This window comes from Choloepus didactylus, chromosome 4 (genome assembly GCF_015220235.1).
Source record: "Choloepus didactylus isolate mChoDid1 chromosome 4, mChoDid1.pri, whole genome shotgun sequence".
NCBI lineage: Eukaryota > Metazoa > Chordata > Mammalia > Pilosa > Megalonychidae > Choloepus > Choloepus didactylus.
This window is the reverse complement of record NC_051310.1, coordinates 67,223,014-67,248,410: the sequence shown is the minus strand read 5'-3', so window position 1 is coordinate 67,248,410 and position 25,397 is coordinate 67,223,014. Positions and strand designations below refer to the sequence as shown.

General features: G+C 43.0%; 1 protein-coding gene across 1 annotated transcript in view; it reads right to left on the bottom strand.

Moving 5' to 3' along the window:
• The window catches only part of OCA2 (OCA2 melanosomal transmembrane protein), a 386,050-nt gene that overhangs the window by 268,736 nt on the left and 91,917 nt on the right, over positions 1 to 25,397 (bottom strand). Inside the window, exons 8-9 of the mRNA XM_037832810.1 lie at positions 17,946 to 18,028; positions 16,990 to 17,143 (exon numbers count right to left, since the gene is read on the bottom strand). Coding sequence (XP_037688738.1) covers positions 16,990 to 17,143; positions 17,946 to 18,028 — 237 coding nt within the window. The remainder of the gene's footprint in view (positions 1 to 16,989; positions 17,144 to 17,945; positions 18,029 to 25,397) is intronic.

Below are 25,397 nucleotides of genomic sequence, written 5' to 3'. Positions count from 1 at the left end.
CTCACCTCCAGAACTGTGAGGCAATAAATTCCTATTGTTTAAGCCAACCCTCTGTGGTATTTCTTATTACAGCCTTGGGAAACCAAGGCAGGTGTGTTCCAGTGTGTAACTTTGCGGTGCACTGTCCAGCAACCCTCATCCATGTCCAGCTCACGGAGGGAGCCACAGGAAACACTGATGGCTACTAGGACATCTGTGGGGGGTTAGAGCTCTGTACCCCAGCTCTGTTAGAGCTCAACAGAACCCAGAAGAGAAGAAAGAGGCTGCCATGTGCCTTGTCGTGTGACAGAAAAGCCAAGGACCAGTGATCATGGCAGCCAGGCCCAGAATGCCAGTCTTTGGGAGCAAGCATCACCTTGATGATGCCTTGATTTGGGCTTCTCCTAGCCTCAAAACCATGAGCCAATAACTCCCCACTGTTTAAGTCAACTCATTGCATGGTATTTGCTTCAGCAACATAGAAACTGAAACAGCATCTGAGGATGAGAGGAACCTTGCCCATCATTGTCTCTTCATTCCCCAAATAACTTCCAAGCCCTGACCCCGGCACTGAGGAGGACGCAGCTGGGGGCTGAGTCTCTGCCCCATGCAGGCTGCATCTCATGGGAGACGGACACTTGACGGTGAGTTATGAGAAAATAAGGCAGAGCCCAGCACACAGAGGCTCTGTAGGGGGATGTGCTCACATGACAGTCAGGAAAGGCACGTCCAAGGGGTCACATATGACCAGAATTTTGAGTGATATGATGGGATAACTACTTAAAAAGACTCTCAGATACTCTGCAAAGAGTGTGAGAGCAGAGTCAGAAATGGGCCACACTGCCATGGGCCGCACAGGGCTGCAATGTGGTGGGGAGACAGAGTCCCATTGAAGACAAGTCTGAACATGGGGCTGACAGCACCGGCTCATGCTCAGTCCACCAAGAGCCCACAGACCAGACCCTCCAGGAGAAACGCCCAGGCATGTGGGGTTTGACGAAGTGACTTTGAGGTATGTGCCTGGTTAGGAATCAGTGACCCATTTATCAGCTTCTTTGGCAATAAAATGGACAGAATCAAAGCAGAGCAAGTCCTGCAAAGGATACACAAGATGATCTACTGAGGGGTGGGAAGAAAATATCCCAATTTCAATTTATGCTTATTTTTCCTGAAGAATTGGAAAGAAATTAAGCTTTACCAGTACACAATGTACAGATGGGTGCTGGTGCCTTCACTTGGCCTGAGCAGGGTCACATTTCCTTTCTGGAAAGGGAAGTGACCTGAGGAAAAACTTGAGGTTCCATAATCCTCGAGAAGTTGGTGGTGACACTTTGCCTTGTTGGCATATCGTGATGATGGGTGGCAGCTCAAAGGCGCCAGGTAAAGTGGATTCATGGATGAGGTTTTCTAGTTTGCAATAAACTGCTCGTCACAGAATGAACAAGTGGCCGAAGAAGATATCTGCAAAGAGACTATGAGTAGAATGTAACAACAAGGCAAGCATACGTAAACAAGAAGAAAAAGCAGTACCAACAAATCTACTTCCAGAGCCATCGTTTACAGCCAAGTTGCTAACTACGAATTGTACAAATAAAGATTTACCTTCTCCATCACTGATGACCCTCACCGAAGTGTGTTGTCTTGAGACGTTAGCTAATAAGAGTATGAGGCCATCACAATTCAAAATTAAGATGTCTATAATTTTTTCATTGATTGTTAAAAAAAAAAGCAGCTGTGACCTAATAAAAACACTTCATAATTGGGGTAATCAAGCCTAGAAAACTGTTTTTTAAATAACTTTCCCAACATGACCAAAACAGTATCTAAATTAGGACCAGACCCCAATTCACATTCCAACTACCCACCTCCATAGACAAAGAGAAGGTGCTAGAATCTGCAGGATTACCAACAAGGCTATGAAGGCCTAGACCTCCTTGAAAGAGGGAATATATATACAGAAATATATACAGAATATATATGGAAAAGATCCATGGCAATGAGGTTTTTAAGAAAGAAGATTGTGACCCATATAATTATGCCATCTAAATTGAATAGACATGGGTCTGGAAAACACCCACTTCTGTTTAAGCCAGATTCAAAACCAGACTGCACAAAATGGCTCCATCCATCATCCTGAGTGCACATCAATGTGCAGTGATTACTCTGTTTGCCTGCTGTGAGCTGTTTCTATTTCTTTGATAACGTGGTGGACAATGGCTGCCTCCTGATATTTCGTGATTAAAAAGGACACTTTATTTCTGTGTATTCTTCCCAGAAGCCCAGTCTAGTCATAAGAAAAACAGCAAATAAAGCCAACCAAAGGGCCGTTCTGCAAAGGATCTGACCAGGGCTCCTCAAAACTGTCAAGGTCACAAAAAACAAGGAGCAACCAAGAAACTGTCACAGACCTCAGGAGACAGACACATGGGGACTAAATCAGATCCAGGATGGAATCCTGGGATAAAAGAAGGACATGAGTGAAATCCAAATGACAACCGGAGTCGATAGGAAAGCACCAATGTTGGTCGTTCGGCTTTGATAAATGTGCCATGGTTACACAAGGTATTAAGTTAACAATAGGAAAAATCAGGAGATTATTCCCAAATAAAAAGTTTATTTTAAAAAGTGGGATTAGCCCACTTCTTTGGCTAATGGCGGGATTAGCAAAAAAAAATTTATTTTGAAAAAGAAAAACAAAATTTGAGACCTCACACTACCAGATTTCAATACCTACTTAAACTCATAGATCAATGGAAAACAATTGAGAGTCCAGAAATAAACCTACGTAAGTATGATCAATTGATTTTCAACAAGGGTGCCAAGGTAAATCAATGGAGAAAAGCAACCTTTCTATAAATGGTGTGGAACAATATTAAAAAATTAACTTGAACTCTTACCTTGAACCACATAAAAAATCAATACATAGACCTAAATATAAAACCTTAAACTATAAAATTTCTAGAAGAAAACAGGATAGAATCTTTGCAACTCTGGGTTAGGTAAAGATTTCTCAGCTAGGACTCAAAAGGCACAAACCAAAAGAGGAAAAAAAAATGTTAAACTGGATTTCATCAAAATCAGTAATGTCTGCTCTTTTAAGAGACTGTTAAGAAAATGAAAAAGAAAGGCCACATCCTGGAAGAAAAAATTTGTAAAATATTTATAAAGAATGTCCACCAAAGATGGCGGACTGGTGAGCTGTATGTTTTAGTTACTCCTCCAGGAAAGTAGGCAGAAAGCCAGGAACTGCGTGGACTGGACACCACAGAGCAATCTGACTTTGGGCATACTTCACACAACACTCATGAAAACGTCGAACTGCTGAGATCAACGAAATCTGTAAGTTTTTGCGGCCAGGGGACCCGCGCCCCTCCCTGCCAGGCTCAGTCCCGTGGGAGGAGGGGCTGTCAGCTCCGGGAAGGAGAAGGGAGAACTGCAGTGGCAGCCCTTATCGGAAACTCATTCTACTGATCCAAACTCCAACCATAGACAGACTGAGACCAGACACCAGAGAATCTGAGAGCAGCCAGCCCAGGAGAGAGGAGACAGGCATAGAAAAAAACAACACGAAAAACTCCAAAATAAAAGCGGAGGATTTTTGGAGTTCTGGTGAACATAGAAAGGGGAAGGGCAGAGCTCTGGCCCTGAGGCTCATATGCAAATCCCGAAGAAAAGCTGATCTCTCTGCTCTGTGGAACTTTCCTTAATGGCCCTAATTGCTTTGTCTCTTAGCATTTCAATAACCCATTAGATCTCTAAGGAGGGCCTTTTTTTTAATCCTTTTTTCTTTTTCTAAAACAATTACTCTAAGAAGCCCAATACAGAAAGCTTCAAAGACTTGTAATTTGGGCAGGTCAACTCAAGTGCAGAACTAAGAGAGCTCTGAGACAAAAGGCAATAATCCAGTGGCTGAGAAAATTCACTAAACACCACAACTTCCCAAGAAAAAGGGGGTGTCCGCTCACAGCCATCATCCTGGTGGACAGGAAACACTCATGCCCATCACCAGCCCCATAGCCCAGAGCTGCCCCAGACAACCCAGTGTGACGGATGTGCTTCAAAAAACAGGCACACACCACAAAACTGGGTGTGGACATTAGCCTTCCCTGCAACCTCAGCTGATTTTCCCAGAGTTGGGAAGGTGGAGCAGTGTGAATTAACAAAGCCCCGTTCAGCCATCATTTCAGCAGACTGGGAGCCTCCCTACACAGACCAGCAGCCCAGAACTGCCCTGGGGGGATGGCACTCACCTGTGACATAGCACAGTCATCCCTCAACAGAGGACCCGGGGTGCACGGCCTGGAGGAGGGGCACACTTGTAAGTCTCAGGGGCCATTCGCCAATACCAAGGACTTGTGGGTCATTGGCAGAGACATACTGTGGCAGGACTGAACTGAAGGATTAGACTATTGCAGCAGCTTTAAAACTCTAGGATCACCAGGGAGATTTGATTGTTAGGGCCACCCCCCCCTCCCTGACTGTCCAGAAACACGCCCCATACACAGGGCAGGCAACACCAACTACACACGCAAGCTTGGTACACCAATTGGACCCCACAAGACTCACTCCCCCACTCACCAAAAAGGCTAAGCAGGGGAGAACTGGCTTGTGGAGAACAGGTGGCTCGTGGACGCCACCTGCTGGTTAGTTAGAGAAAGTGTACTCCACGAAGCTGTAGATCTGATAAATTAGAGATAAGGACTTCAATTGGTCTACAAATCCTAAAAGAACCCTATCAAGTTCAGCAAATGCCACGAGGCCAAAAACAACAGAAAATTATAAAGCATATGAAAAAAACAGACGATATGGATAACCCAAGCCCAAGCACCCAAATCAAAAGATCAGAAGAGACACAGCACCTAGAGCAGCTACTCAAAGAACTAAAGATGAACAATGAGACCATAGTACAGGAGACAAAGGAAATCAAGAAGACCCTAGAAGAGCATAAAGAAGACATTGCAAGACTAAATAAAAAAAATGGATGATCTTATGGAAATTAAAGAAACTGTTGACCAAATTAAAAACATTCTGGACACTCATAGTACAAGACTAGAGGAAGTTGAACAACGAATCAGTGACCTGGAAGATGACAGAAGGGAAAATGAAAGCATAAAAGAAAGAATGGGGAAAAAAATTGAAAAAATCGAAATGGACCTCAGGGAGATGATAGATAATATGAAACGTCCGAATATAAGACTCATTGGTGTCCCAGAAGGGGAAGAAAGGGGTAAAGGTCTAGGAAGAGTATTCAAAGAAATTGTTGGGGAAAACTTCCCAAATCTTCTAAACAACATAAATACACAAATCATAAATGCTCAGCGAACTCCAAATAGAATAAATCCAAATAAACCCACTCCGACACATATACTGATCACACTGTCAAACACAGAAGAGAAGGAGCAAGTTCTGAAAGCAGCAAGAGAAAAGCAATTCACCACATACAAAGGAAACAGCATAAGACTAAGTAGTGACTACTCAGCAGCCACCATGGAGGCAAGAAGGCAGTGGCAGGACATATTTAAAATTCTGAGTGAGAAAAATTTCCAGCCAAGAATACTTTATCCAGCAAAGCTCTCTTTCAAATTTGAGGGAGAGCTTAAATTTTTCACAGACAAACAAATGCTGAGAGAATTTGCTAACAAGAGACCTGCCCTACTGGAGATACTAAAGGGAGCCCTACAGACAGAGAAACAAAGAAAGGACAGAGAGACTTGGAGAAAGGTTCAGTACTAAAGAGATTCGGTATCAGTACAATAAAGGATATTAATAGAGAGAGGGAAAAATATGACAAACATAAACCAAAGGATAAGATGGCTGATTCACGAAATGCCTTCACGGTTATAACGTTGAATGTAAATGGATTAAACTCCCCAATTAAAAGATATAGATTCGCAGAATGGATCAAAAAAAATGAACCATCAATATGTTGCATACAAGAGACTCATCTTAGACACAGGGACACAAAGAAATTGAAAGTGAAAGGATGGAAAAAAATATTTCATGCAAGCTACAGCCAAAAGAAAGCAGGTATAGCAATACTAACCTCAGATAAAATAGACTTCAAATGCAGGGATGTTTTGAGAGACAAAGAAGGCCACTACATACTAATAAAAGGGGCAATTCAGCAAGAAGAAATAACAATCGTAAATGTCTATGCACCCAACCAAGGTGCCACAAAATACATGAGACAAACACTGGCAAAACTAAAGGAAGCAATTGATGTTTCCACAATAATTCTGGGAGACTTCAACACATCACTCTCTCCTATAGATAGATCAACCAGACAGAAGACCAATAAGGAAATTGAAAACCTAAACAACCTGATAAATGAATTAGGTTTAACAGACATATACAGGACATTACATCCCAAATCACCAGGATACACATACTTTTCTAGTGCTCACAGAACTTTCTCCAGAATAGATCATATGCTGGGACACAAAACAAGCCTCAATAAATTTAAAAAGATTGAAATGATTCAAAGCACATTCTCTGACCACAATGGAATACAATTAGAAGTCAATAACCATCAGAGACTTAGAAAATTCACAAATACCTGGAGGTTAAACAACACACTCCTAAACAATCAGTGGGTTAAAGAAGAAATAGCAAGAGAAATTGCTAAACATATAGAGACAAATGAAAATGAGAACACAACATACCAAAACCTATGGGATGCAGCAAAAGCAGTGCTAAGGGGGAAATTTATAGCACTAAACGCATATATTAAAAAGGAAGAAAGAGCCAAAATCAAAGAACTAATGGATCACCTGAAGAAGCTAGAAAATGAACAGCAAACCAATCCTAAACCAAGTAGAAGAAAAGAAATAACAAGGATTAAAGCAGAAATAAATGACATAGAGAACAAAAAAACAATAGAGAGGATAAATATCACCAAAAGTTGGTTCTTTGAGAAGATCAACAAGATTGACAAGCCCCGAGCTAGACTGACAAAATCAAAAAGAGAGAAGAACCATATAAACAAAATAATGAATGAAAAAGGTGACATAACTGCAGATCCTGAAGAAATTAAAAAAATTATAAGAGGATATTATGAACAACTATATGGCAACAAACTGGATAATGTAGAAGAAATGGACAATTTCCTGGAAACATATGAACAACCTAGACTGACCATAGAAGAAATAGAAGACCTCAACCAACCCATCACAAGCAAAGAGATCCAATCAGTCATCAAAAATCTTCCCACAAATAAATGCCCAGGGCCAGATGGCTTCACAGGGGAATTCTACCAAACTTTCCAGAAAGAACTGACACCAATCTTACTCAAACTCTTTCAAAACATTGAAGAAAATGGAACACTACCTAACTCATTTTATGACGCTAACATCAATCTAATACCAAAACCAGGCAAAGATGCTACAAAAAAGGAAAACTACCGGCCAATCTCCCTAATGAATATAGATGCAAAAATCCTCAACAAAATACTTGCAAATCAAATCCAAAGACACATTAAAATAATCATACACCATGACCAAGTGGGGTTCATTCCAGGCATGCAAGGATGGTTCAACATAAGAAAATCAATCAATGTATTACAACACATTAACAAGTCAAAAGGGAAAAATCAATTGATCATCTCAATAGATGCTGAAAAAGCATTTGACAAAATCCAACATCCCTTTTTGATAAAAACACTTCAAAAGGTAGGAATTGAAGGAAACTTCCTCAACATGATAAAGAGCATATATGAAAAACCCACAGCCAGCATAGTACTCAATGGTGAGAGACTGAAAGCCTTCCCTCTAAGATCAGGAACAAGACAAGGATGCCCGCTGTCGCCACTGTTATTCAACATTGTGCTGGAAGTGCTAGCCAGGGCAATCCGGCAAGACAAAGAAATAAAAGGCATCCAAATTGGAAAAGAAGAAGTAAAACTGTCATTGTTTGCAGATGATATGATCTTATATCTAGAAAACCATGAGAAATTGACGATACAGCTACTAGAGCTAATAAACAAATTTAGCAAAGTAGTGGGATACAAGATTAATGCACATAAGTCAGTAATGTTTCTATATGCTAGAAATGAACAAACTGAAGAGACACTCAAGAAAAAGATACCATTTTCAATAGCAACTAAAAAAATCAAGTACCTAGGAATAAACTTAACCAAAGATGTAAAAGACCTATACAAAGAAAACTACATAACTCTACTAAAAGAAATAGAAGGGGACCTTAAAAGATGGAAAAATATTCCATGTTCATGGATAGGAAGGCTAAATGTCATTAAGATGTCAATTCTACCCAAACTCATCTACAGATTCAATGCAATCCCAATCAAAATTCCAACAACCTACTTTGCAGACTTCGAAAAGCTAGTTATCAAATTTATTTGGAAAGGGAAGATGCCTCGAATTGCTAAAGACACTCTAAAAAAAGAAAAACGAAGTGGGAGGACTTACACTCCCTGACTTTGAAGCTTATTATAAAGCCACAGTTGCCAAAACAGCATGGTACTGGCACAAAGATAGACATATAGATCAATGGAATTGAATTGAGAATTCAGAGATAGACCCTCAGATCTATGGCCGACTGATCTTTGATAAGGCCCCCAAAGTCACCGAACTGAGTCATAATGGTCTTTTCAACAAATGGGGCTGGGAGAGTTGGATATCCATATCCGAAAGAATGAAAGAGGACCCCTACCTCACCCCCTACACAAAAATTAACTCAAAATGGACCAAAGATCTCAATATAAAAGAAAGTACCATAAAACTCCTAGAAGATAATGTAGGAAAACATCTTCAAGACCTTGTATTAGGCGGCCACTTCCTAGACTTTACACCCAAAGCACAAGCAACAAAAGAGAAAATAGATAAATGGGAACTCCTCAAGCTTAGAAGTTTCTGCACCTCAAAGGAATTTCTCAAAAAGGTAAAGAGGCAGACAACTCAATGGGAAAAAATTTTTGGAAACCATGTATCTGACAAAAGACTGATATCTTGCATATATAAAGAAATCCTACAACTCAATGACAATAGTACAGACGGCCCAATTATAAAATGGGCAAAAGATATGAAAAGACAGTTCTCTGAAGAGGAAATACAAATGGCCAAGAAACACATGAAAAAATGTTCAGCTTCACTAGCTATTAGAGAGATGCAAATTAAGACCACAATGAGATACCATCTCACACCGGTTAGAATGGCTGCCATTAAACAAACAGGAAACTACAAATGCTGGAGGGGATGTGGAGAAATTGGAACTCTTATTCATTGTTGGTGGGACTGTATAATGGTTCAGCCACTCTGGAAGTCAGTCTGGCAGTTCCTTAGAAAACTAGATATAGAGTTACCATTCGATCCAGCGATTGCACTTCTCGGTATATACCCGGAAGATCGGAAAGCAGAGACACGAACAGATATCTGCACGCCAATGTTCATAGCAGCATTATTCACAATTGCCAAGAGATGGAAACAACCCAAATGCCCTTCAACAGATGAGTGGATAAATAAAATGTGGTATATACACACGATGGAATACTACGCGGCAGTAAGAAGGAACCATCTCGTGAAACATATGACAACATGGATGAACCTTGAAGACATAATGCTGAGCGAAATAAGCCAGGCACAAAAAGAGAAATATTATATGCTACCACTAATGTGAACTTTGAAAAATGTAAAACAAATGGTTTATAATGTAGAATGTAGGGGAACTAGCAGTAGAGAGCAATTAAGGAAGGGGGAACAATAATCCAAGAAGAACAGATAAGCTATTTAACGTTCTGGGGATGCCCAGCAATGACTATGGTCTGTTAATTTCTGATGGATATAGTAGGAACAAGTTCACAGAAATGTTGCTATATTATGTAACTTTCTTGGGGTAAAGTAGGAACATGTTGGAAGTAAAGCAGTTATCTTAGGTTAGTTGTCTTTTTCTTACTCCCTTGTTATGGTCTCTTTGAAATGTTCTTTTATTGTATGTTTGTTTTCTTTTTAACTTTTTTTTCATACAGTTGATTTAAAAAAGAAGGGAAAGTTAAAAAAAAAAAAAAGAAAAGGAAAAAAAAAAAGATGTAGTGCCCCCTTGAGGAGCCTGTGGAGAATGCAAGGGTATTCGCCTACCCCACCTCCATGGTTGCTAAAATGACCACAGACATAGGGGACTGGTGGTTTGATGGGTTGAGCCCTCTACCATAAGTTTTACCCTTGGGAAGACGGTTGCTGCAAAGGAGAGGCTAGGTCTCCCTATGGTTGTGCCTAAGAGCCTCCTCCTGAATGCCTCTTTGTTGCTCAGATGTGGCCCTCTCTCTCTGGCTAAGCCAACTTGAAAGGTGAAATCACTGCCCTCCCCCCTACGTGGGATCAGACACCCAGGGGAGTGAATCTCCCTGGCAACGTGGAATATGACTCCCGGGGAGGAATGTAGACCCGGCATCATGGGACGGAGAACATCTTCTTGACCAAAAGGGGGATGTGAAAGGAAATGAAATAAGCTTCAGTGGCAGAGAGATTCCAAAAGGAGCCGAGAGGTCACTCTGGTGGGCACTCTTATGCACACTTTAGACAACCCTTTTCAGGTTCTAAAGAATTGGGGTAGATGGTGCTGGATACCTGAAACTATCAAACTACAACCCAGAGCCCATGAATCTCGAAGACAGTTGTATAAAAATGTAGATTATTAGGGGTGACAATGGGATTGGGAAAGCCATAAGGACCACACTCCACTTTGTCTAGTTTATGGATGGATGAGTAGAAAAACAGGGGAAGGAAACAAACAGACAAAGGTACCCAGTGTTCTTTTTTACTTCAATTGCTCTTTTTCACTCTAATTATTATTCTTGTTATTTTTGTGTGTGTGCTAATGAAGGTGTCAGGGATTGATTTAGGTGCTGAATGTACAACTATGTAATGGTACTGTAAACAATCGAAAGTACGATTTGTTTTGTATGACTGCGTGGTATGTGAATATATCTCAATAAAATGAAGATAAAAAAAAACATTTATAAAGGACTTACAAAGAGAATATGTAAATAATTCTTACAATAATAAGCAAACAAACAACAACTATTTTAATGGCCAAAAAATCTGAAAGCACACCTTATCAAAGAAGATACAACAACTAAATCAATGAGCAGAACTTGTTTGACAATTAGGGGAATTTAAAAGATTAGATATCAGGAAATATTAAAGAATTATTTATTTTGTAAGGTATTAAAATTGCATTTTGATTACATAAGAAAATTCCATTTTTGAGATGCAAACTAAAGTAAATTACTCATAAAAACTTCAGGATGCATCTCAAAAAGGGATGAGGTGCTTTGAAATATTTCAGCAGAAAGATGGAATGAGGAAACAAACATGTTGAAACTGAATGACTTTCCCAACTGATAAGAACATCACAGACTCTTGTCCAGGCCATTTCCAACTATGGATGGATATAGAGGTAGATGGATGGATGGATGGATGGATGGATGGATGGATGGATGGATGAATGGGTGAATGGATGATGGATGGGTGGATGGATGGGTGGATAGATGGATGGATGGACAGAGGAGGGATGGAGGAATGGAAGAATGAGGCATGGGGGATGGGGAGGGAAAAAAAGGGAGAGAGGGACACATGGATAGACAGAATGCCATCACTTTACCAATTATAATGCTGGTCTCCTCCTCCTTGACCATATCCTAGACTATTTTCCCTTTAACACTACTCTGCTTCCCTTGGTCACTACTGTCACGATTTGTAGCAGGGCTCATGCTTAGGACACAGGTCCTCCCTCCCTCCTCCACTAGACTGTTGCCCCTGAGAGCAGGGGCTGTTTTACGGATGCTTAGCATGGGGCCTAACACTTGATGTACTGAACTGGTGAGTCAATTTAGCAACGATAAATTGTCAAACTTAGTTACTTCATTGGTTAGAAGAAGCTGTCCTTCCTTCTGTCACGTGTGCTTTTCTAACAATCTCTTCTCCTCCTCCTATTTTACACAACAGTCCTCTGTAATAGTATGTGAGGAGGGAGAGAGGGGGGACAGTGTGGACACCAGTGGTCCCAGGCTGAGGACAGGTCCAGGGTCCACTGACTGCCAGGGGACCACATGACATCAAGAAGCATCTACAAGAGGGAAAGCCGGCAGCCTGGCTGGTTCCTACGTAACCTAACTAATTGTTCATGTCATCATTTCACACTAATCAAATACTAAACACTATTATTCTCCAGTTACTCCAATTCCTACTGATAAAAGTGCATGTCAGAGCATTAAACATGTGTATTAGAAACATCAAGGTTGCAAAGGAAAATTATGCAAATCATATCTATTTGCAGCCTCACTATTAAAAGATAATGTTCGCTTTATTTACTTCCTCACATATAAGCCTTATGTACACTAGTAATCAACTCAATGAAACCGAGAATCCAGTGGACAACACCCAAGAAGCCCTAGTCACAGCATTTTAAAAACAAAAGAACAGACTCTAATTCATAGAAGAATATAAAAGCGAGTACAAAGTAATTTGGGCAGAGAATAAAAATGTATTTGCAGGGCCCCTATGAGGAACTTGGGGAAAATGCAGAAATGTTGCACTTCCCCACCTGAGTTATTACTGATATTCTCACAAACATTGAGGACTAACAATTTATTAGGCCAAGCCCTTGATCTTGGAACTTGCCCTTGTGAAGCATGTTGCTGCAAAGAAGAGGCTGAGCCTACTTATATTTGTGCCTAAGTGTCTCCCCCAGAGAACCTCTTTTGGTGCTTAGATGTGGCCTCTGTCTCTAAACCAACTTGGCAGATAAATTCACTGCCCTCCCCACTACATGGGACATGATTTCCAGGGGTGTAAACCTCTCTGGCAATGTGGGACATGACTTTGGGGGATGAGCCTGGTCCTGGCATCATGGGATTGAGAAAATCTTCTTGACCAAAAAGGGGGAAGAGAAATGAAACAAAATAAAGTTTCAGTGGCTGAAAGATTTCAAATGAAGTTGAGAGGTCACTCTGGAGGTTATTCTTATGTGTTATATAGATACCCATTTTAGTGTTTAGTGTTTGGAATATCTAGAGGGAAATACCTGAAACTGTTGAACTGCAACCCAATACCCTTGATTCTTGAAGACAATTGCATAACTATGTAGCTTACATGGTGTGACAGTGTGATTGTGAAAGCCTTGTGGCTCACACTCCCTTTATCTAGTATCTGGACAGATGAGTAGAAAAATGGGGACAAAAACTAAATGAAAAATAGGGTGGGATGGGGGGAAGGAATGCTTTAGGTACTCTTTTCTACTTTTATTTTTATTTTTATTCTTATTTTTATTTTTGGAGTAAGGAAACTGTTCAAAAACTGATTGTAGTGATGAATGCACAACTATATGATGGTAATGTGAACAGTTTATTGTACACTATGGGTGACTGTATTGTATGTGAATATACTTCAATAAAACTGAATTTTGAAAAAAGCAAGTACATTCATAGTTCAGTCTTGTATATAGGCAACATTGTGCCACACAAAAAATGAAAAGGAATTTGAAGCACATTAAGGAGTTTTACAGCCAGCTGACAAAAGGGATGATAAAAATTGAACTGGAATCAGACATGGAGAAGAAAATAACATCCTGATTCTCCTCTTGTCATTCAGTGGAGCTGTGTAGGGGGCAAGGGTCTCTGACACCAGGACACCTGCCCCCATGCTCACTGGGTGTGCTCACCTGGGCAGACAGCAATGACCAGCAAGGCTCCCAGTGGTCAGTACCTGCAACATTCAACCCTCTCCATGATGAGAGATCATCTGGCCCTATCCCAGCAAGTGCATGGCCTCATCTGGCAGTGGTCCACACAGCATGGCTTCATGTGGCTGTGGCCCCATGTGGCCCCTGTGGCTGTGGTTTCACATGGCCGTGGTGGTCTCTGCTGCCTGGACAGCCAGCACGACGAGTCTGTCCTCAGCACACTCATGCACCACCCCCAGTCATCTCTGGCCACAGCCATGCCAGGCACCCACCACAGCTGCACCCATAAGAACCCTAGTCCCTTTCTACACACAAAGACACCAAGGCAGAGGTGTTAAATAACGTACTCAGTCATCAACTAATAACTGAGTGCCCCAGGATTCGAATCCGTTGTCAACTACCTGGTGAAGCTCCCCACCCCAAACAGCTGCCACCCCTGGTCTCTGAGATCCCGTCAGCCCTGGGGGGAGGTCTCCCAAGAAAGGGGCCAACTGTGCATCCTCCACACACCACAGGCAGCTGCTTCTGTGAGGCCACAGCATGTGAGCACATGATTTGCAAAAAGGCAAGTCCCATTTGAGACTGCTGACTGGAATATAGAGGCTGTTGTTGCAAACCTGGCTTGCACCTCACAGTACAGAGTCCCCAGGATTGAAAGTATTCTGGGAGGGGAAGCTCCAGCCTTTAAGCATTTACAGCATAACTGCTCAGGACAAGGACTGACAAGTCAGGGGACCTGGGAAATCCACCAGCTCCAGGGCAGCAGGATTTAGACTCCTGCATGAGTTACTCATTTTTATCCCTTTTGATTATAATTGCTTAATATCCAGGGGAAAACAATGCTTGCCCATTGCTCACACACCTCCCACAGATTTCCAGTTGGGATGCATGGATTTGGTTTGGTAGCAATCCCCCGAGACAACAGCCCAAGGGTCCTGTTGTAACTTTGGAATCGCTATCTTCCCCAGGGCCAGCCTGTGTCTTTTACAGCCTGATTCATTGCCAGGTTTCCACAACAGTCTCATGTCCCGAGGCCAAAACCCGTCACCCCACAGTCCAGCTGGGCCGACACTAATCATCAGTGGTGGGAGGATGCCTTCTGATCCTTTGTAATGAGGCTCCGTCTTGGCGCACTGTTCTGCCAGCTCTAAGATAACGGCTTGAGGGCAAGTCTGAGGAAGAAAAGAGGCATCTGCTCCCCCAGCTCTCAAAGTCATGCAGTGGCCACAGAAGCTGCTGTTCCTGCCCCATTCCATCCATCGCTGTCTTAGGAGAAGCTCAAGTCACGGAGTGTGGTCCCCTCCTCCCTCGGGCACACCCGCAGCCTCCTGGACGGGGACAGAGCGGCATGGAGACCCCGTCTGACCCTTGCACGCCTCTGCACAGGTCAAGGGAGCTAAACCGCAGGCTGTGAGCTGCCGTTCCGGGCACTTCCCACCCACCTGCATGTCTTGTGGAGGCTCCTGTCCACCTCCCTGTTTCCAGAAGGGATTGGGCTTCTCCACGCTGCCCTCCACTGGGTGCAGCTGCAGGCTACAAAACAGCTTCGCCACAGCACAGGACCAGCTCCTCCATGACAGAGACCCCACACCCATGTCAGCTGTCCCCTCCTGCTTGGTGTCACCCCGTGGGGCGTGACGCGGACCTTGCCGGGCTGTCTGTGTAAGTAATAGACGGCCTCAGCCCACTTGAGCCTGTTGCCTCCTGACTGCCCAGACCCATGGCAGAGCACCAAGCTCTGTGGAAGCTCTGTTCAGGGGCCACCTGGCTACCAGACATCCCTCGGGCTGTTTGGAAACAACTGCACAGAGCCCTCAGGCATCCTCAGAGACACAGTGTGGTCCTCCCATGTCCCAGGCAACCCACACAACTGCAGGCGAGTTTCTGGAACTCCCCTGGCCCTTCCCTCCTGCTGGCCATCTCCTTGACATCCCCAAAGCTTTAAGAAATGCATCACTGAGAGGCTAAATCACCTCATCCTTTACCATCCAGGTGACCTACTGGAACCAACCTTACCAGGAGGCATGTGAAGTGTACATTTCGGGGTCATGACTAAATGAAGAGCACACCTGCCCAGCACACACAGAGGCTCGTCCTTGCTTCATGCTATTTAAGGTGTACCTACACTTAATGTTTCCCAGAAACATCAAATTCACAGGATTTAAGATCATTTGTGAAAATTCTCTCCAGCTGAGGAGAGAAAAGGGCAGATGATAACCTCCCATGCGTGTAAGCCCGTTGCTGGGTCCCCTGGATGCACAACCTGCTGAAGCAGGTAAGAGCCCAGCAACTGGCTCATCTCACAGACGAAGAGGCTGCATTGGAGGAGTTAAAATCTTGTTCCAGGAGGGTGTACTTGTAGCGAACAGTAGAGTAAGTGTGCCAGTTTGAATATATTGTGTCCCCCAAATGCCATTATCTTTGATGTAATCTTGTGTGGGCAGATGTATCAATGTTGATTGGATTGTAATTCTTTGAGTGTTCCCATGGAGATGTGCCCCACCCAGCTGTGGGTGATGACTCTGATTGGATAATTCCCATGGAGGTGTTGCTCCACCCATTCGGGGTGGGTCTAAGTTGATCAGTGGAGCCATATAAGTGAGCTGACATAACAGAAGGAACTCAGTGAAGCTGAGAGTGAACTTTTGAAGAGGAGCTACAGCTAAGAAGGACACTTTGAAGAATACACAAAAGCTGAGAGATTAGCTGCAGATAAGAGACAGTTTGAAAGCAGACTCTTGCTCCGGAGAAGCTGAGGGAGGACAAATACCCCAACTGCAACTGAGTGACATTTTTGAGGAACTGCAGCCTAGAGAGGAACGTCCTGGGAGAAAGCCATTTTGAAACCAGAAACAGACACCAGCCACGTGCCTTCCCAGCTAACAGAGGTTTTCCAGACACCATTAGCCATCCTCCAGTGAAGGTACCCAATTGCTGATGTGTTACCTTGGACACTTTATGGCCTTAAGACTGTAATTGTGTAACCAAATAAACCCCCTTTAAAAAAGCCAATCCATCTCTGGTGTTTTGCATTCTGGCAGCATTAGCAAACTAGAATGGTAAGCATGAAAAAAAGTGCTATGTTCTGTTTTCTCAGGTAAATTTGGCCATGACTCATGTGCCAGGTGCCGATATTCAGAAAATTGATTCTATTCAGTTCAACGTACTGCCTGTAATGGGGGAAATACAGAATTGTAGCAACAACGCTACTCCAATTTGATTGAGTGGCCAGGATGAGCCCATCCAGAGTGCCTAAAAGGTTAAAATAGACTTACTTGTGGGCAAAGATAAATCCAGGAAGGCAGGCGTAAAACGCACCTCGAATATAATCAGCACGTAGACCCCTGCTAAAATGACTGCGGCGATGGTGACCTGCATTTCCACGGTGGTGCGGAGGTACTGGTGGGCCAGGAGCAGAGGCACGGCCTGGCTCTGACGCAGGGAGGCTCGGATGCTGATGGAGACGGTCGCCCTGCAGAACGAAACAAAGATTTCCCAGCTGGAGAGGGAAACGGGTTCTCCAGCAGCAATCAGTGATCCCTCCCTCCATGCTGTTTTCAGCTCAAGTCCTCCACAGCCGTGATCAGACCTGGGCTAGTAAGGGGTCCAAGACAGAGGTGGCCTCCATGCTGCAAAGTCGGTCTCAGATCTGATCTCCTCGGGGCAGCTAGGCAGCCCCTGCCTCTCTGGGGCAGTTCCACGTGTTTTGACCAGTTCCCAACAGTGAAAAAGGATGCAGTGGCACTCACACTTGATCCTGGCCTTTTTATTTTTTACCTTCTGCCTCACCACGTACCCAATTGCTGCACTTGCTAATAGAAGGCAGGGGCAACTCTTTAAACTCAACTTGCTGACAGTGGGATGAAGTGAGGATACTTGAAATGGAAGCACTTTTCTAAAAATTCAGTCACTATCCAAGAATACAGATGGATTATGTGGTGGCATTAGTTAACAAAGTAGAAAGCATCTTAAAATTTCCTGGAACTCCCAATTGTAGAGCTTCACAATACTAACAAAATTAGAACTTCAGTGAAAAATACCCTTTGCTTCAAAGTTGGTCCTTAGGTCATCCAGCTTATTTCCTGACACTATGATTAAGGTGCCTTCCCGGAATGCATGTGCTCACTGTCCACCCAGCATCAACGCCTTGCCCAAGCCCCGTATCGGATCTGCTGCTCTTCATGCCAAAAACATATGTCCCACAGACCAGACTTCTTCAGGTGAACATGCCCCAGCAGCCTGGCTCTCCAGACCTCACCCATCCAAAAACCCACCTGCTCAGTATCTCAAAAGTCCTGCTCATGACAAAGCGCTCATTTCTTTGTGGATTTAAAAATATTGTCCAATTATAAGTGGCCTGTAAAAGATGAAGTTTAAAATCATGATAAGGCTTTTTTTTTTCAACTTCAACACAATTTTACTAAAGGAGCGCTTAAGGTAAAAGAACACATTTACAATGTAAAAATTAATTGATACATTACCAAGCCTGGGAGCCCCTGCTCCTCCAGATGCAGCCGGACAAGAGATCAGAGAGCTCATCACTGTCTGAGTTACAGAGTAGTTATAGCAGTCTTGATGTACATTCAATCAAATAATATTCTATTTTCATAATTGTACCACAAGTGATTCCCGAAACATCCTGATCCATGAGTCAATTGAGATCAAAGGTGAGTATCTACAGCATTATCAGAAACTTAGCCTTGAATGTCTGCAAAAACCCTACTGCCTATATTCTAACTAAGCTATGACTTCTGTAAGAGCAATATAACACACATTTTACTTATACAAAATCTAAAAATTAGAAAGGACTACTATTTCTCATCTCTAACTTGTTAATACAGTTTTCTTATTTCATTCTATGATTAGTTTATCCATTACATCATGTTGATAAGCATACATTTGATTAGAACTGTATTCAGCTTTGCTATGTTACTCACAACTTATCTGTGATTAAAGTAACAGCTACAGCTCCATTCTATTTTCTTTTTACACAGAGGACAAGATGGTTACATTTATGTATATGTAAGAAGGTTGAGAAGGACTTTCTGCTTTCTTAAAAGTATTCAGTTTTTAACTGTTAGCTTCTCCAGTATGATTTTCTAATAAAGGACGCAAAGAATATGAATCATCTTTCTCAGTTATTATACTAACATGATAAGACTTTTAAACTGAAATGTCATCTGGGATCTGGGGCTATTCAGGGAATGGTGCTTCCTAAGTAGAATAAAAGAAAGAGAGAAATGATGAAGCATTTTTATATCAGCTCCACATCCGTGATGTTGGAGACAAATCCAGGCTTTGTGGAGCCTGAAATTTACACTGCATTAGTCAGGGTTCTCTAGGCAAACATAACCAACAGGAGATACCTGTAAATACGAGATTTATGAAAGTGTCTCAAGCAACTGTGGGGATGCAAGAGTCCAAATACCATAGGGCAGACCACAAGCTTACAATTCTGATGAAGGTGTTCAATGAACTCCCCAGGAGATGCTAGCCAGCCAAAAAGAAGTGAAGTTTCTCTCTTTTCCATTAAATGTCTCCAACTCATTGGATTAAATCCAACTGATTGTATTCTCTCACTGCAGAAGACACTCCCTTAGTTGAGCATAGATATAACCAGCCACAGATGTAATCAATTGACTGATGATTTAATAAACCAGCCTTCTGGTTTACTAACCAGACACAAATGTCCTTGCAGTAATGGTTAGGCCAGTGCTTGCTTGACCAGACACCTGGACACCATCACCTGGCCAAGTTGACACATGAACCCAACCATCACAGTACACCCCTTGTCAACTTGGCAGCTATACACATCACCTTAAGCCATACTTTATCTCTAAATAGAACACAATAACAGATATATGTGTCACCTAACAACACTCAGCTGTCTTGTGTACAGCCAGAAACATACTAAATGTCTCCACAATAGGGTGCAAGTCCTTGGGTAACATTCACTCTTAAACCTGACATCCTATAATTTAAACACTGTAACATGAACAATACAACTTAGGTCATATAATAAGGGAATAAGATAGAGAAGAAAACAAAGTTATTTAATTTATGTACAAATACAAACATGCTCATAACAAAGATGAAATATCTATACCATAGCAGTCCTCATTTCTGTAACTGGTCACATTTTCATAGCTCATATTTATCACTACCTTCTTCCACTACCCATTCCATGTTCCCTTTATCCTCAGCAGCACTTCAGCTGGCCGTGGTTCTTTGCCTGATGAGGTGACTCAAACCCTCACTCCTGATGTTTCTTTGCCATTGATAGTCTTGCCTGGATTGGGTTGTTGCAGTTTTCTATTGACTTTAATCACAGGGTATGGAAGTAATAAGAGACACCCTAGGGGATCTCCTATATTCCAGGAAAACTCTTCTTTAATTCCCTTGTGTAGTTGCAGTGCCATATCCCCTTGATAGTCAGGATCAATCATCCCAGCCAGTACAGTAATTCCCTTTCTTGCTTGTTAATTCAGAGGCATAAGAAGCCCAAAGTGGCCAGGTGGCAGTCTTAACTTCCAGTTCAATAGGATTATTGTTGTGTTTCCTAGTGGAAACACTCCTCCTTTTGGAACAAAGACTTGTAGACCATCAGAGCTCAAGCTTGCAGGAACAGAAAGCAAAAATTTACCTAGTGGATCACTAGGAGTGATAGTAAGTGGTGCCACTCCTGTTTCCACCCCTTGATTCCTGGACCCTTGAATCCTGGCTATGAGAAAAACAGCACCATAGAGTGGATACTGATTCAGAGCATACACAGCCTCCTGGAGAACACTGCCCCAGCCCTGCAAGGTATTGTTACCTAGTTGGTGCCATAATTCAGTCTTCAACAGGCCATTCCACCCTCCTATCAACCAAGCTGCCTCTGGATGATGGGGAACATGGTAAGACCAGAGAATTCCATGAGCATGTGCCCATTCCCTCACTTCATTTGCTGTGAAGTGGGTTCCTTGGTCAGAAGCAATGCTGTGTGGAATACCATGATGATGGATAAGGCACTCCATAAGTCCATGGTTAGTAGATTTGGCAGAAGCATTGCATGCAGGGAAGACAAGCCCATTTCCAGAGTATGTGTCTATTCCAGCTAGAACAAATCGCTGCCCCTTCCATGATGGAAGTGGTTCAGTGTAATCAACCTGCCACCAGGTAGAAGGCTGATCACCTTGGGGAATGGTGCCATATTGGGTACTGAGTGTGGGTCTCTGCTGCTGTCAGATTGGTCACTTAGCAGTGGCTGTGGCCAAGTCAGCCTTGGTGAGAGGAAGTCCACGTTGCTGAGCCCATGCATAACCTCCGTCCCTACCACCATGACCACTTTGTTCATGAGCCCATTGGGCAATGACAGGAATGGCTGGGGAGAGAGGCTGATTGGTATCAACAAAATGGGTCATCTTATCCACTTGATATTAAAATCTTCCTCTGCTGAAGTTACCTTCTGGTGAGCATTCACATGGGACACAAATATCTTCATGTTTTTTGCCCACTCAGAAAGTTCTATCCACATACCTCTTCCCGACTCCTCTGTCACCAATTTTCCAATCATGTTCCTTCCAAGTCCCTGACCATCCAGCAAAATCATTAGTAACAGCCCATGAATCAGTATAAAATGCACCTCCGGCCAGTTCTCCTTCCAAGAAAAATGAACCAGCTGCACTGCTCAAAGTTCCACCCACTGGGAGGATTTCTCCTCACCACTGTCCTTCAGGGACATCCCAGAAAGGGGCTGCAGTGCTGAAGCTGTGCACTTTTGGATGGTGCCTGCATATCGTGCAGAAACATCTGTAAACCAGTCCTGAGTTTTCTCTACCTCAGTCAACTGATTGTAAGGAACTCCCCAAGAAGCCATAGCTCTGGGCTTGGAAAGAGAAAGTTATGTGGCAGGAATGGGGACCATGGGCATTTGGGCCACTTCCTCATGTAATTTACTTGTGCCTTCAGGACCCACTCAAGCTCTATTTTGTATATACCATTTCCATTTTATGATGATGGAGGGCTACTGTGCACACCCAACTTTATGGCTTGGTGGGTCAGATAACACCAGCTCATGATAGGCAACTCAGGTTTCATGGAAACTTGGTGGCCCATGGTTAAGTGTTCTGTCTGTACTAAAGCCCAGTAGCAGGCCAAAAGCTGTTTCTCACAAGGAGAGTAGTTATCTACAGAGGATGGTAAGGCTTAACTCCAAAATCCTAAAGGCCTGCTTTGTGATTCTCCTATAGGAGCCTGCCAAAGGCTCCAAGCAGCATCTTTATTTGCCACTGACACTTCCTGCACCATTGGATCAGCTGGATCATATGGTCCAAGTGGCAGAGCAGCTTGCACAACAGCGTGGCAGAGCCTCATCTTGTTCTGGTCCCCACTCAAAACTAGAATTTTTCCTCGTCACTCAGTAAATGGGCCAGAGTAGCAAACCCAAATGAGGAATATGTTGTCTCCAAAATCCAAGCAGGCCAACTAGGCATTGTGCCTCTTTTTTGGTTGTAGGAGGGGTCAGATGCAACAGCTTATCCTTCACCTTAGAAGGGATATCCTGACATACCCCACACCACTGGACACTTTGAAATTTTACTGAGGTGGAAGGTCCCTGCATTTTTGTTAGATTTATCTCCCATCCTCTGACATGCAGATGCTTTACCAATAAGTCTAGAGTAGCTGCTAATTCTTGCTCACTAGATTCAAACAACATGATATCTTCAATATAAGGGACGAGTATGATGGCTTGTGAGAGGGAGAAATGATCAAGATCCCGGCAGGCAAGTTTATGACATAGGGCTGGAGAATTGAAATACCCCTGAGGTAGCACAGTGAATGTAAACTGCTGGCCTTGCCACCTGAATGCAAACTGTTTCTGGTGGTCCTTACTAACAGCTATAGAGAAAAAAAGAAAAAACATTTGCCAGATCAATAGCTGCATACCAGGTGTTCTGGTTTGCTAATGCTGCCACTTTGCAAAACACCAGAAATGGACTGGCTTTAATAAAGGGGGTTTATGTGGTTACAAAGTTACAGTCTGAAGGCTATAAGGTGTCCAAGGTAATGCATCAATAATCAGGTACCTTCACTGGAGGATGGCCATTGGCATCTGGAAAACCTCTGTTAGCTCAGGAGGCATGTGGCTGGTGTCTGCTTGCTCCTAGGTTGCATTTCAAAATGGTGTTCTCCAAAATGTTGCTCTTTGGGCATTTTGTCCTCTCTTAGCTGTAGCTGCTCTTCAAAATGTCACCCTCAGTTGCTTTCCAAAATGTCACTTGCAATTGCTCAGAGCTCCTTCTGTTTATGAACTCCTTTATATGGCCCCAGTGATCCAATTAACACCCACTCTGAATGGATGGGGTAATGCCTCCATGGAAATTATCCAAAAGTTTCACTCACAGTTGATTGAGTCACATCTTCATGGAAACACTCAAAGAATTCGAATCTAATCAACACTAATACCTCTGCCCCCACAAGACTGCATTAAAGAATATGGCTTTTTCTGGGGGACATAATATATACAAACCAGCACACCAGGTACCTGGGATGTGTGGGTTTGCTCAAGCAATGATACCACGTCTGGAACAGCAGCAGCTGCAACTGGAGTCACCACCTGGTTAAGTTTACAATATTCCATTGTCATCCTCCAAGACCCATTTAATTTCTGCACAAGCCAAATAGGTGTGTTGAATGGGATGTGGTGGGAATCACCACCCCTGCATCCTTCAAGTCCTTAAGAGTGGCATTAATCTCTGCAATGCCTCCAGGAATCCGGTATTGCTTCTGGTTCACTATTTTGCTAGGCAGGGGCAGTTCTAGAGGTTTCCACTTGGCCTTTGATTAGGGTGTGACCTGTTGATGGGATTGTTTCCATGGAGGTGTGGCCCCACCCATTCAGCTTGGGTCTTGATTTAATTATTGGAGCCCTATAAAAGCTCAGAAACAGAAGGACTTCAGAAAAGCTACAGCTGAGAGACATTTTTAAGACAGCCGTTGAAAGCTGACATTTTGGAGAACATTTTGAAACACAAATTGGGAGCAAGCAGATGCCAGCCATGTGCCTTCCCAGCTGACAGAGGTTTTCTGGACACCAATGGCCTTTCTCCAGTGAAAGTACCCTTTGTTGATGCCTTACCTTGGATGCTTTATGACCTTAAGACCGTAACTTTGTAACCAAATAAACCACCTTTATAAAAGTCAATCCATTTCTGGTGTTTTGCAAAACAGCAGCATTAGCAAATGGGAAGAAAAAACTTTACATCTTTCATACAGAGTTTAAGTTTCTAATTTGAAGCTTTAGCTCATCCCTTTCTCTTATAACTCTATCCAGCATAGCTAAGAAAAACCAGCCAACGTCATTATCCCTCTTAACGCCACAAAACTCTGTTAAGGTGTCAAAAACACTGTCACCCAGAGCCTTGCTTCATACAAGAGTGTGATTAGGAGAATCAGATGATGATATTTTGCACATCTCCTTTGTCAACTTATGCCATGAACTGTCAGTGCCGTCTTGATTATTGGAAATAGAGGCATTAGTGCCTTCGAATCTAATCAGAGTAGAAAACCAATTATGAAAGCCCATTTTAAGATTCTGTTTCTCAAGAACTACTCCTGGTACCAAGCTCTATTATTTAGGGTTCTGTAGGGGAACAGAACAAACAGGAGATCTCTATGTATATAAGATTTTATAAGTGTCTCAAGTAACTGGGGGGATGCACGAGTCCAAATGCTGTAGGGCAGGATGCATGAGTCCAAATTCTCCATAGAGTAGGCAGTGAGCTGACAACTCCAATGAACATCTCAATGAATTGCCCAGGAGAGGCTGGCTAGTTGAAGAAGTGAAGTTTCTCTCTCCTCCCTTAAAAGTCTTCAACTGATTAGATTAAATCCAACTGATTGTATTCTCTCCTTGCAGAAGACACTCTCTTAGTTGATCATAGATGTAATCAGCCACAGATGCAATCAATTGAGTGATGATTTAATAAACCAGCCTTCTAGTTTATTAACCAGCCACAAATGTCCTTGCAGTAACAGGCCAGTGCTTGCTTCACCAGACACCTGGACACCATCACCTGGCCAAGTTGACACATGAAACCTAACTATCACATACTCAATTTGGGGGCTTCATTTAAGAAAAAAAATGCAGAAGTATGAACACCAGAATTAATATACAAAAGTAAAAAAGGTCTAATAGTAAATACCATTTTATTACAAGAACAGAAATCACTACTAGTTCCTGGAGAACTTGGAGATGTCTTCTGAGACCTCCATAGGCATCTTACAAGGAATCCTTACTTAGAACTGCTTCCTGCTTGTACTCTGGCTGTACCCTCTGGGCCCTAGAAAGCTCCACACATTGCAGTGCTCACAGGAGCCCAGAGAGAGGGCCCCGGAGATGAGCCTGTGTTTGCTGCAGGCAAATGCATCCATCCTTTCTTGTCCTAAGCAGGTAACAGAGATAGTCCGAGAAGGAAAAGATGGGAAGAGCTAGGTGTGGCTGGAGTGCAGGGAGAGGGGCAGCCTGGGGGAGGGATGAGGGGAGGGCAGGGAACTGTCAGTGCGAGGGTCAGGCCAACAAACCACACAAAAACAAATTGAACGTGGGAACTCTGAAGTTGGCCAGAACAGTGAAGTACTTGCACAAGAGAAAATGCCTCCACTTTTTGCAGCCATGGGGAATTTCTAGCCTAGGTCCTGGGCCCAGGTGGGCAGTAGACAAGGTGGTACATGAATGGACAAAT